Source organism: Pistacia vera, unplaced genomic scaffold (genome assembly GCF_008641045.1).
Source record: "Pistacia vera cultivar Batoury unplaced genomic scaffold, PisVer_v2 Contig425, whole genome shotgun sequence".
Lineage (NCBI taxonomy): Eukaryota > Viridiplantae > Streptophyta > Magnoliopsida > Sapindales > Anacardiaceae > Pistacia > Pistacia vera.
The window spans coordinates 360,020-372,842 of record NW_022196252.1 but is presented as its reverse complement, the minus strand read 5'-3'; the positions used below and the strand labels follow the sequence as shown (position 1 = coordinate 372,842).

At 31.2% G+C, this 12,823-nt stretch overlaps 1 protein-coding gene across 1 annotated transcript; it reads right to left on the bottom strand.

Moving 5' to 3' along the window:
• Positions 1 to 1,055: 1,055 nt before the first annotated feature.
• LOC116143034 (gallate 1-beta-glucosyltransferase) lies at positions 1,056 to 3,012 on the bottom strand. The gene has a single exon (XM_031428447.1). The coding sequence runs from the start codon at positions 2,878 to 2,880 to the stop codon at positions 1,330 to 1,332; it is 1,551 nt and encodes a 516-aa protein (XP_031284307.1). The 5' UTR covers positions 2,881 to 3,012; the 3' UTR covers positions 1,056 to 1,329.
• Positions 3,013 to 12,823: the final 9,811 nt, after the last annotated feature.

Here is a 12,823-nt window from a genome sequence, read left to right as displayed (position 1 = left end):
TCTCATACAGTACTATACTGACTAACAAACATACCGTATTAGAATTTAGACCAACCACCCTTTGAATATATATATATTTTTTAAAAGACGAGACGTCCGGACAGTTTAATTATGCCTCAACTAATCCTCAAAACCTATTAAACATCTTATAAATCTAATATTCTAAAATAAGTTAAGTGGTGTCAAGATCATTTAAAACTAAAAAATTAGTAAAATGAACAAACTTTCTTGATTTTCTTAACAAAATATAATTACATATATATCTATAAATGATAAAATAAAAAGATCATTTTCTTTAAAAATTATACACAATTTTATTGTTTCCTATAAGACTTAATTAAGAATATATAGTCTATTTAGTAAACTATTAAAATATTAGACACCTAGATTTGATTAAAAGCTTTATCTTTAATTAATAATACAAATTATTATTAAAACTTAACGCTCAACTTAAAATTTAAAAAAGGTTAACTTATTATACTAATATCAAGTTCCCTTTTATTTAATATAAGTGCAGCACTTCCCCAAGGTTTTTTTATATAGAGTAATGTCACATTTACACCACCCATTACATCATTTTCATTACACCATCACCATTTTACTAATAATTATTTTATTATAATATTAAAAATTAAAAATAATTAAAAATTTGTGTGGATATGGGATATGCCACGTCATGGTATAATGAAAATAGTGTAATGGATGGTGTAAATGTAGTATTACTCTTTTATATTCTTTTATATAAACATATCATGCGGTTTTGTGCAAGCAAAAAAAAAAGGCTCATAGGTTTCAGTATAAAACATAGAATCTTGGTACAATGAATTATATACTCTTATTTTATCTTTTAAGAATATGTAATATTTTTCATATGATCGAATTATTAAATAATTACAATATTAAATTTTGATAATTCATACGATATTTGAGATTTTTTTTTTTTTTTTTTTTTAGTCATTTATTTTACTCTTATAATAATTACTTTTTACAAACATCGTTAAAATACAGAGTAAATTTCTCCACTAAAATTCAAGGGTGTCCATAAAAGGCTCCACTTCCCGTAATGAAGTAAAATACTGCATACTTATTCCCTCCTCTTCATTAATCACTACAATGAAAAGAAAATAAAATAAAGATTGAAAAGAAAAAGGAAAAATAACCAGTTACAACATGTAGTGAAATATAACCAAACAAAAAGGCAGTACAATCTTGAAAGCCAGCAACGATATATGTAAACAACATTACATAATAGAGCTCATGAAGAGAGTTTCATGAAATTTATTCATTTCCCCACCACCCAATCATCACTCGCCACCTGTCTCTTATTTCTTATGACTCCACCATTTCTACTTTCCCATTGGCTTCCGCCTTCTCCGCCAACTCTACCTTCCCATTTTCCGCCTTCTCAACTAACTCTGAAACTCCTCCATTGATGGATATTGCCTTCACGGCCTTTGAATTGCTGGTAATTTCAACACTCCTTCTTCTCACCTCATCTACAAAGGCCTGAATGTTCCTGTCGGAGGAGCCGCCTTCTGCCACTGCTTCCTCTGCTGCCTTCTTCCACTTCAACGCGTTTTGCTTCATCTCCGCCGCTTTAGGCCCAGAAGTCGCCTCCAGCAAGCATTTCTCAATCTCCTCTCGAGGGATTATCCTGTTTTCAGCCTCTCCACGGCACATTCTGATTCCAGTCTTAAACACGTCCACTAAGTACACAGCATCAGTGACTTGATCGCCCCATTGCGGGAAAGCCACAACCGGCATGCCTGATGTTAACGACTCCATTGTCGAGTTCCAGCCGCAGTGTGTTACAAAGCAAGCAACACTCGGGTGAGCCAACACTTTCTCTTGTGGACTCCATTGCACCACCCTGCCGTTGTCTCCAACTTTCTCCAAGAACCCATCAGGAAGAACAAGGAGTTCGAGGCCGGCATCCTTGTGCGGTGGCTTCATCACCCACAAAAACGAAACGCCAGAGTTCAACAAACCGTGAGCAATTTCGTCCACTTGTTCTTGCTTCAAGTAAACCACACTACCAAAAGAGATGTAAACGACAGATGAGGCTGGTTTTGTGTCGAGCCATTCTATGCAGTCATCAGCCTTCATGAAGTCACCACGGACGGTTGAGGATGGGGCCTTGGGGTTCTTGAACAGCGGGCCAACAGTCTTGATTGGGGAAATTCTCGACATGTATTCGATGATGTCGTGCTCGAGCTCCTGAAAAGTGTCCATCAAAATGCAAAAAGGCTTGTCGAGGTTTCTGTACTGACCAAGAATGGCCCTCCTCAAGAAAGGATAAGGAGTTGTTGGATGCAGAAAACTAGGCACTTCGTCATACTTGAGGAGTGGCATACACGGCAACTGAACATCAATTTCAGGGTTTTTTTCATCTGGGAATGGGACCAACCCGTGATAGTAATGGTAATAAGCGGCAAAACAAGCACAAGATTGGACCCAAAGCATTGCGGAAGGAAGGCCTAGACTGTCCGCAACATCTGACACCCAAGGAATGAAAGGGTTGTTGATTAGGCAAGAAACGGGACGGTTTTGTTCAGCGTTTTTCTGGATCATACGAGGAATCAATTCTTTGCCTACGAACTCGAGTTGGGGCAGGTATTGGTCAAGGTCCTGTCGCCTTGGCTCGTCCTCGTCCCAACCATCTTCGAAGAATTCGAACCGAATGAAGCCATCTCCGACTGGGGTGGGCTCGTCAGTGAGATTGCTCGCTTTCTTCATTTGTTTGCCAATGCTATCAGGAGTGGTGAAGGTGACTAACAAACCTTTAGAGGCGAGGCGTTTGCCGAGTCGAAGAAGAGGGTTTACATGGCCTTGGCCAGGGAAGGAAACAAGAAGGACATGAACAAGAGATTCAGAACCCATTGCTATTCTTCTCTGTAGATTTCTCGGTTTAATAGATTAATTACCTAGAAAGAAAATAGAGGAAGAAATGTGAAGATTGAGATTATGAGAAGAAAAATGATTGTGATTAGTTGGAATGGTAAGACATGGAAGGGAAGAATGCAATATATATCATAGGAAGCTCATATTCAAAGGGTTTCATGGAAGATATGACTGTTAGCTAGCTAACTTTGTATATGAAAGTTTGTTTAGAGTTAGCCAAGTCAAATTGTATAAGTAAATTAAGTAGAGGCCAAATGAGTGCAACCATCAACTGAATGTTCTAGCTCCCTATCTTACATAATTATCTGACTCAGCACTGATGTCAGTCACTTAATTTCTTGCATATTTGATGTTAATCATACCACCCCAATTCAATTGCAATTAATCTCTATTAAGTTAAGACCAACATTGATAATTAGGTAAACGGTGAATCTTCAGCTTTTTGGCATTTAATGCTAGCTAACATTAATTGTTGATAGTCGACTATTAGGTAATAATAACGTTTGTCCGTATGGCTGTCATATTTTATTTCTTCTAAACTCGGAGCATACACAATATTTATATAATAAGTATTTAAAATATTATTTTATTATCTAAATTTATATTCTATTTTTTATTTTAAAATTATTACTATCCTACATTATCGCTATTTTTTTCTCTGATTATCACTAACTAAAACATTTCAAATCCTACTCTCGTCGATTTCACCAATTGTCAGCAATCGAATAATTAAGGTTTATACAGCCTTCTCTTTCAAGTCAAATTTTGATTAATTTTAACCACCAAAATACTCATCAGTCTCCTCTCTTTAAAAACCTCAATAGTTTGAATCAAATTTGCTTCTTGTTCACCACCGAAATCTAAATTTAAGTAATAAAATAGTATTACAAAAATATATAGATAAAAAAGTATCATTAAATCATCATTTGGGAGAGAAAAATTTGTTAACTCTTTAATTTTGTGTTAAAAGAAACTTTTCATCTGGATAGACTTTTCTTGAGCGCCTTTAATTTTTTGCTAAAAAAATAGCTACTTTGTTTGAGCCAATAATTGAAACAAAGTAAATTAATGCAAAAACGAAATGAGCATTTTGGCTGGACTAGAAGGTTCAATGGCTGACAAACAGTTACAGCAGCTGACCCATCGGTAGGTCAATTCCGAAAACATCTAATTTTTAGATGTAAACGAAGAGAAAACAAATTTCTTTAATTTCATATGCTAATCAAACAATAGAAACCAAATTTCTTTTCTTCTAAATGCACGCGGCGCTGTCTAGTTTCGAGGTTAATGCATGTGCCGTATAGTTATAAGAAAAACCAAGCTTCTGTTTTCACATTGTGAAAGATGGAGTCATGGAGTTGAGTTTTCTCACAGTTTTTATTTATTTATTTATTTTTAATTCACGAGAAAATTTATTTAAACTAGAGAAACAAAGATATAATAGATCCTGGAAAGACATGATAAACTTTACCTCTCATAATAACTTGTTATTTTATAAGTTACCAATTTAACTTATTAATTTCATTACAATTATAATTCCTTTTCATTGAATTTCAGGGGGTGCTCTATCTACCAGTTAATGAATGTTTGATTTAAATTACATCTGAATAGTCGAGCGGTTCAATAGAGACTTTTGGGTGTATCAATCAAGAGGTCCTGAATTCGAATCTCTGCTTAGATGAATAGATGTTAATATAAGTAGTCATTGGAGCTCTTACTCGGAAAGTAGTTTCAAGATCCTGAGAGATTAGTTGAGGTGTGCACATAAGCTGGTCCGGATANATGTTTGATTTAAATTACATCTAGGTAGTTAAACGGTTCGATAAAGACTTTTGGATGTATCAATCAAGAAGTCCTGAATTCAAGTCCCACTTTAGATGAATAGATGTTAATATAAGTAGTCACTGGAACTCTTACTCGGAAAGTAGTTTCAGGATCCCAAAAGATTAGTTGAGGTGTGCACGTAAGCTGGTTCGGATACCCCCGATGATTAAAAAAAAAAAAATTGAAAGAAGATAAAAGCAATAGGGCAGTGCTTATATTGATTGTTGCAATCGACAAAAGCGACTTGATTGTGTATAGAATTACTTCATTAACTTATATTGATTGCTTATATTAAATAGTCGGTTCTCTGTGTGCTTGATGAATCGTGGTGTTAATTTACTTCCAGGTACAAAGCTAGCTTTGACAATTCAATTTGATGAAAACAAATTTGCTTGTTGCTCTCTTCAGTGGTAATGAATTCCATTAGTTAACATTGCAATTCTCAGAATCTAGATGAGTTCGTGGTTACTGGTTAACATTGCATTTGTCGGAAAACTTGTGAATGCATTAATTGAATAATGGCTGCCCTGTCTGTTCTTATCAATTTGTGGTTTAGAAATTAATAAATTTCTGATCAGGGCATGATTAATGGGGTTGGGACAATAGCGTGGGCAGCATTATGTCTCTAATTTTTTTTTTTTTTAATTTATTAGGAATATTTAGACTAGCTTACGTGCACTTCAACTAATCTCTTAGAGCTCTGAAATTATCGAACCGGATAAGAGCTCCCATGGCTATCCCTATTAGCAACCAAAGAGGGAGTCAAATTCAAGATCTCTTAAATAATACATTTAAGAGTGTCTCTAACATTAGTTCAGCCTTTTTTATTTGTTTTTTAAGAATGGAACCACACTAAAATTTGTGTCATTCTCCTTATTTAGTCCCTAATTATTAATATAATAGGAATCATTATAAAATAAAAAATTTAATTTTAATTCTTAACATAAATATAAGTACTTTAATTTAATATACATAATTATAACTAATTATCTAATTTATTTACTCATTATTATAAATGTTATAGAGTATTTAATAATTAAAAATAAATGTTAAGTTAGTTCTAAACTATTTTAATTATTTTTTTTAGTATGGAAGGTCTCAATTCTACCAAACATAAAACAACACTACATATATTTCAGTCTTGTAATCCAAACTAGTTTTTTTCCACAACACAAAAAAAAAAAAAAAAAAAAAAAAAAAAAAAAAATGGTCCAATTAAGTAGGGGTTAGCATAGGTAGTGGATAGAACCGGAACCTTCAAGTAGAATCGGAATCTACCTAGAACCGACACTGTGCTGGTAGGTTCCGGTTCCATTTTTTTGGAACCGAAACCTGGAAAAAAGAACTTGCAGCGGGTACCCGGCTTGGAACCTGTAGCGGGTACCCTATTTTGGATCCTAGGTTGAAATGAAATATCTGTGAAGAATTGGGGGTCTATTGTAATTTTACATATAAAAAAATTAAAATGGAAAAAGTTAAATTTTTACAATAACCTAATTAAATAAATATACAATTATACTTATTACATATAAACTACACCATATAAAAAACTTTAATATATTATAATATATTAAAACTAAAGTTTTGATTAATTAAGTGTATAATTAGAATTAAGACCAATTAAAAGTATTTAATGTTATTAAAAGAATTATTTTTGAAAAAAATAGTATATTTGTTTGAATAATAATATAATATTTATTTATTTACTTCAATTATCAAATTCTAAGTATATCTGTAATAAATTAGTAATTAATTAATTATATAAAATAAATTGATAAACATTAATACATTATTAGTTAAATGATTACTTAATCAATTATAACATTACATTATAATTAAATGATTACTTAATTAATTATAAGTTTATAATATTATATTAGTAATTTAGTACATTACTTAATTAAATAATTAGAAATTTATTTAATTATAACATTACATTATAGATTTATAGTATAATATTTAATTAATTATAACATTACATTATAAACAAATTATTACTTAATTAAATAATTACTTAATTAATTATAACATTCTATTATAAACATTAATACAATACTTAATTAAATCATTAAAAATTTAATTAATTATAATATTACATTAAAGATTTATAATATGATTACTTAATTCATTATAACATTACATTATAGTATGATCACATAATTAATTATAATATTACAAAATTAAATGATTATTTAATTAATTATGACACTATAATATAAACATTAGTAATTAATTACTACATTAGCACAATACTTAATTAAATGATTTTAAATTTAATTAATTATAACATTACATTATAAATTTATAGTATGATTACTTAATTAATTATAACATTACGTTATAAACAAATGATTACTTAATTAATTATAACATTCCATTATAAACATTAGTACAATGCTTAATTAAATTATTAGAAATTTAATTAATTATAATATTATATTAAATATTTATAGTATGATTACTTAATTCATTATAACAGGATGATCATGTAATTAATTATAACATTACATAATGAAATGATTACTTAATTAATTATGATATTATATTATAAACACACTACGTTAGCACAATACCTAATTAAATGATTAGAAATTTAATTAATTATAACATTACATTATAAATTTATAGTATGATAACTTAATTAAATGATTACTTAATTAATTATTACATTCGATTATAAACATTATTACAATACTTAATTAAATAATTAAAAATTTAATTAATTAAAATATTATACTATAATTAAATAATTACTTAATTAATAATAACATTACATTATATTATAATCACTTAATTAATTATAACATCATATAGTAAAATGATTATTTAATTAATTATAAATTTATAACATTACAATATAAACATTAGTAATTTACTACATTAGTATACTACTTAATTAAATGATTGAAAATTTAATTAATTATAACATTACATTATAGTATGATTACTTAATTAGTTATAATATTCTGTTATAAAAATTAGCACAATTAATTAAATGATTAGAAATTTAATTAATTATAATATTAAATTATAGATTTATAGTATGATTGTTTAATTAATTATTTGTGTTTTGGTTTTGACTGAGGAATTTTATGTGAATTATGATGAATTGATTGAATTCAAGTTTTGCTGAGAGATTATAGAATTAATGAGTCACATTGAACATAAATGAATGAGTAATCAAAATTTATTAGGGGTGTATTTATAAACTTTTAAGGTATTTTTATTATTTTTTAAACTAATAGGGGGTAATTGATTTTTTATAGAGTACCCGAGAAAAGAATCAGAACCTGTATTTTAGGTTCCGATTCCTTTTTTTGGGAACCTATGTCATTTGATTCCGATTTTCTCAAAAAATACAGAATACCCATAACTGCTCACCTCTAAAATTAAGTTCAGTCTCTCAAACGTTGTCTAGTGTATCCCAAAAATATTTTTAATTTATTTTCCAATTATGCCAAATGAACTTTTATAGCACTGTTTCTCTATTCTCATATATATAATAAAGAAATATGTAGTACAACATATACGACAAACACTTATGCTGCTTTTTTCTTTCTAGAAATAATATTCCAGAAAGACAAAAAGCATTCTTAATTAAATACACCATTAAAATTAAATATGTTGAATTTCCTTATTGTACCATTTGCCCATGCTTATTATCCTTAATTTGATTATTAATTTAATTTGAAAAAAAATTGTTTTCTTGCGTTGAACGGTAGGTGAATCTGATTATTCTGAAATTGGTTGTACGGGTGGAGAATATATACCAAACATAAATTTGACCATTAGTTTGAGATCTGTAACCTACCTAAACCATATAATTAATGTACGTTGTCTTTATCATTAAATATTAATCAATGGGATAATCTTATTATTTCTGAAATGGATTTAGATGTACCAAGTGTATTGCAGGATCTTTTGTTCCCATCTGTAGCATATAATTGACTTATTTTCACTTACACAATTATAGGATTGTTGCCATAGTTTACAGATTTGATTTGACTGTAATTGATATGTATTAGCATAACATTAGGATCTAGATTGATATTGTTGATATTATAATTTGCACCCACGAGAAGTAGGATTTTGAATAAAACCCGTGATTTTAATGCTGGATCGACGGATGAATAAGAAATCAAACAATAACACAAGAAAAATACTTTTAAAGTGGTTTGGATGTTCAATGTAATTCTTATGGCTATTATTCCTGTATTGTTTTTTGTGTTTTTTGTTGCCCACAAATACGATTTATAAAGTATGAATCAAAATCAAATCCCTAATTTAAATAAAAAAATATGTTTACATATTATTACAGTGTCAAACTTATAAATAAAAAATCTATGCTTAAGAGATTTACCGCACAACATATACCTAAGTTGTATATATCGGCAGGGTACTGTTATTTTCCAAGTAAAACAAAATATTCGAAGTTTTCGAAGTGTCCATATTATGTTGGCAGTCGTTGCATGGTTTTAAAAACTTTTCTTTTCTTTACGAAACTCTGGTGGAAACTAATGGTAAGCATACGGCAGCTTTTCCATTGTTGCAGTCTGTTGGGTTTGTAATTTAATTCTTGGTAGAGAAAATTACCATTGAAGAGCAAAAATACAAAAACTTTAGTGCATATTGACTCCAACTATACCTATTGGAAAAGAAAGGAAAACGCACATTCGCATTGGGATCCCAGCTAATTTCTCACAGATTCACACCCTCTTTCCCACTTATTTTCCCTTTTTCATATTAATTATGAGCAGAGAAAGAGAAAAGAGGAAGAGATTTCATTGAATATCGTATTAAAAATTTGATATTGATAATGCTTTGAGAGATGATTATCAAAAGTGGATTTCAATAAATAGTATTTGGATGGGTTGAATGTTTCTGTTTTGTGTTTGACTGGCAGCTAAACAGAAGCATCATCAGTTAGAAGAAAAATTGAAGTACTTGAAAGGAACATACAAAGACTGAAGAGTGGCCGTCTTTTATATGATTTTTTGGTGGCTACCAGCTGCTGATATGATAACAACGTACACTTAATGAAGATAAGGATTAATTTAATTGGGATCCGTGTTGATAAGTACGAAGCTTGTAATATTAACAAAGAGAAAAATAGACGTGTTGAATTATGGAATGAATTTAAAATATTTTTCATCCGTCATTCCATGCATGTGTTTACCAACTTATAATTTTATCAGAGTAAACGACATGTTACCACCCAAGGTTTCGCGAATCTACAGTTTCCCACCCCTAGTTTTATTTACACCCACATAATATTTATAACATCCAATCTTATAAATATTATTACAATTAATTACTAAATAACCTAGTTAATTAATTGGAGAGAAAATTTATAGATTCAGTTTAACAGATTAATTCATACCTGGATATCGATCGTCTTGAATGGATCATTTTTTTTTTCTCGAGTAAACAATTAAAAGTAAACAAGAGATCGAAAGAATTTTTCAAAACTGAAAATATTATTAACTTTCTCTGATTACAAATGTACAAGGCTTCTCTTTATATAGAGAAGTTCGGATTTCAAATATTTTGAATCCGTAAATAAAATAAAAGTTACAATACACAATGTCAATCACAAAGACATGTGATTTGACTTTAGCCTAATAAAAACTAACATATAACGTAAAGAAAATAAAGAAAATGACATGAGATCCACATGTCTCCCATATTTAAAACAAAAATAACTTATTATATTTTACACATGTTTACATATGATATATGACACAATATTCAAGATTGCCTTTAAATATGCTGCGTTAAATTTTTTTGGCAAAATCTTGACTGTCCACGTGTTATTTCCGCTTTTTGGATACACGTCAGTGTATTACGTGTTGGACGTTTCCGGTTGTCCAAATCTCCATCCTCCAGATTTTTATTAATCTTTGAAGTTATCCACTTCGATAAGATCAATAAAATCTTTTAGAGTCGCATCTTCTTAGGCTTCCTGGTCGTGGGCTAAGACCAACCTTAGAAGATTAATAGTTCCTTCCATCAAGGCCTGCTTCGGTAGATGGGCTAACTCAAACCCTTCTAATAGCGTTCTTAATTGAGCCTGATTATGTTGAAAAAGAGTATCATGGATCACTGCGTACCTGTCTGGTATGACTACCACTATCCCCTGTTGGATATGGACAGTAGCATTTGCCCTAACGAGCTCGTCTTGTTTAGATTTAACCAGTAGCAATTTTGCAATATGCAGCCTGGTCCAATCTTCCTCTTCTTTCTTTTGAATTTCTTCTAGTGCATAAGAACTCATTTTTACCTCATTATCGAGCATAATTCGGTACCATGGCTCTCCTACAAGAAATTCCCATATCTGTACAGGTTGAACATCATAGTTCTCTTGCAATGAGGAAGTAATCATGCAAGTGAAGGTGTCGACCTGCCGATTTAATACACAGAGCGTCTGCTTAACCGCATCTGGCATATTCGGATCCACCATCACTTCCTGTACGCCAATTTGCATTGTATCGATCCATCCTTTAGTCAAAAGATCTCTATAGAAACCTTTTCTAAAGATTTTCCATGGAACGAACAATTCCATAGCTCCATTAGGATAAACTGCTAATCCTTGAACCACATCCGTCAAGTCAGTTTTTCCCAATTTCACTATTAATTCATTCAAATTCTCGAGTTTGAGTTTTGACATGTCAAACAAATGACATTTTCTCATTACCTTAAGTTTTTGAATTCCTGCTTCATAGAGTAAGGCAGTTCCCTTGAACTCTTCATCCTCATAAAACAGTTTGTCAGCTTCCAGCCATGCTAACCTTCTTGCTAGCTTTTCTAAACACCTCTGCAGTTGTACTTCCCCTTGACCTGTCGCCATTGCGATCCTAATTTGGGTTTCCAGATCCTCCTAGAGTGTTTGACTAGCTGAAGTTAATCGTAAACCTTCTAGAAAGCTAAACCTCTCACAAATATCCACGTCAATTAACCGCTTTTTTTCTGGAGTGTGTGTCACCACGCTTGTAGCGCCTGACGATGATTCCTCAGAATTTTTAATCTTTAACAGTGGACAATTAGCTCGTTCATGTCCTTCCTATTTACTAGACTAGCAAACTATTGCTTTTTTCTGAGTCGTTTCCTTCTTAAGAGTAACCCTCTTTTCAGAAGTATTTTCCTTCGTAGAAGTTTCACCCTTCAATCTTTGAAATTTCGGGTTCCTTCTATCCGAAGTATCAGAATCATAGTCACGATTCTTTCCTTCGACCTACTTTACCGTAGTAACCTGCTTAGAAGAAGAATCAACCTGCTTATCCGCAGTCTTCTCCTGTTTAGCAGTAACCTTTGAAGTAGAAGTAATCCTCAAAGGGCAATTCCTTCTCAAGTGTCCTTGTTGCTTACACTTGGAGCATGAGAAGTGATTTCCAGTTTCCTTCTTGTCTGCCATTATCCTGCAAATCTTCTGCACAATGTCTGGACAAAAAGTCAGCAACAAAGTTAGATTTACCAGAAATATATTCAAATTTGATTCTATAATTTGCAAACCAAATCTGCCATCTGATTAATCTAGCTTTATCATCCTTTAAAGACAGTTTCATAAAGGTTTTTAAATATTTAGAGTCTGTCCTTAAAGTAAATTCCTGATTGATTACGAACAATCGAAATCAGTCAATACATTCTTTTGCTGCTAAAACTTCCTTCTGATGGACATGATAGTTTATTTCAGCAGGAGAGAATTTTCCTAACGCATATCGAACAATCCGTTCAATATTTTCAGTACCCTTAGCCTTAAGCACACCTCCCCAATACAAGTGAGATGCATCACTTTCGATAATGAGCTTATCCTCATCGTCCGGGAGTTTTAAAGGTTTTAATTGCTTTGTCAAGGCTTTGGTCCGCTTAACACAATTAGTGTCTTCAAGTGTCCAAACCCAGGGCACTTTATCACTAACCTTAAGCGTCAAGCCATTAATAACATTAGCGAGATTAGGAACATACTCGCGCATCTAATTGGCTAATCCAAGAAATTGCTGTAACATGTGCTTATCTTCTAGCACATCTGGAAATTCCAGCAACTTCTTTGAGATATGTTCTTGGAGTTGAATACCTCCTTCACCTATCTCAACGCCTAAGA

Coding starts and splice junctions, on each gene's coding strand:
- LOC116143034 (XM_031428447.1), bottom strand. CDS start 2,880: ATGGGTTCTGAATCTCTTGTTCATGTCCTTCTTGTTTCCTTCCCTGGC.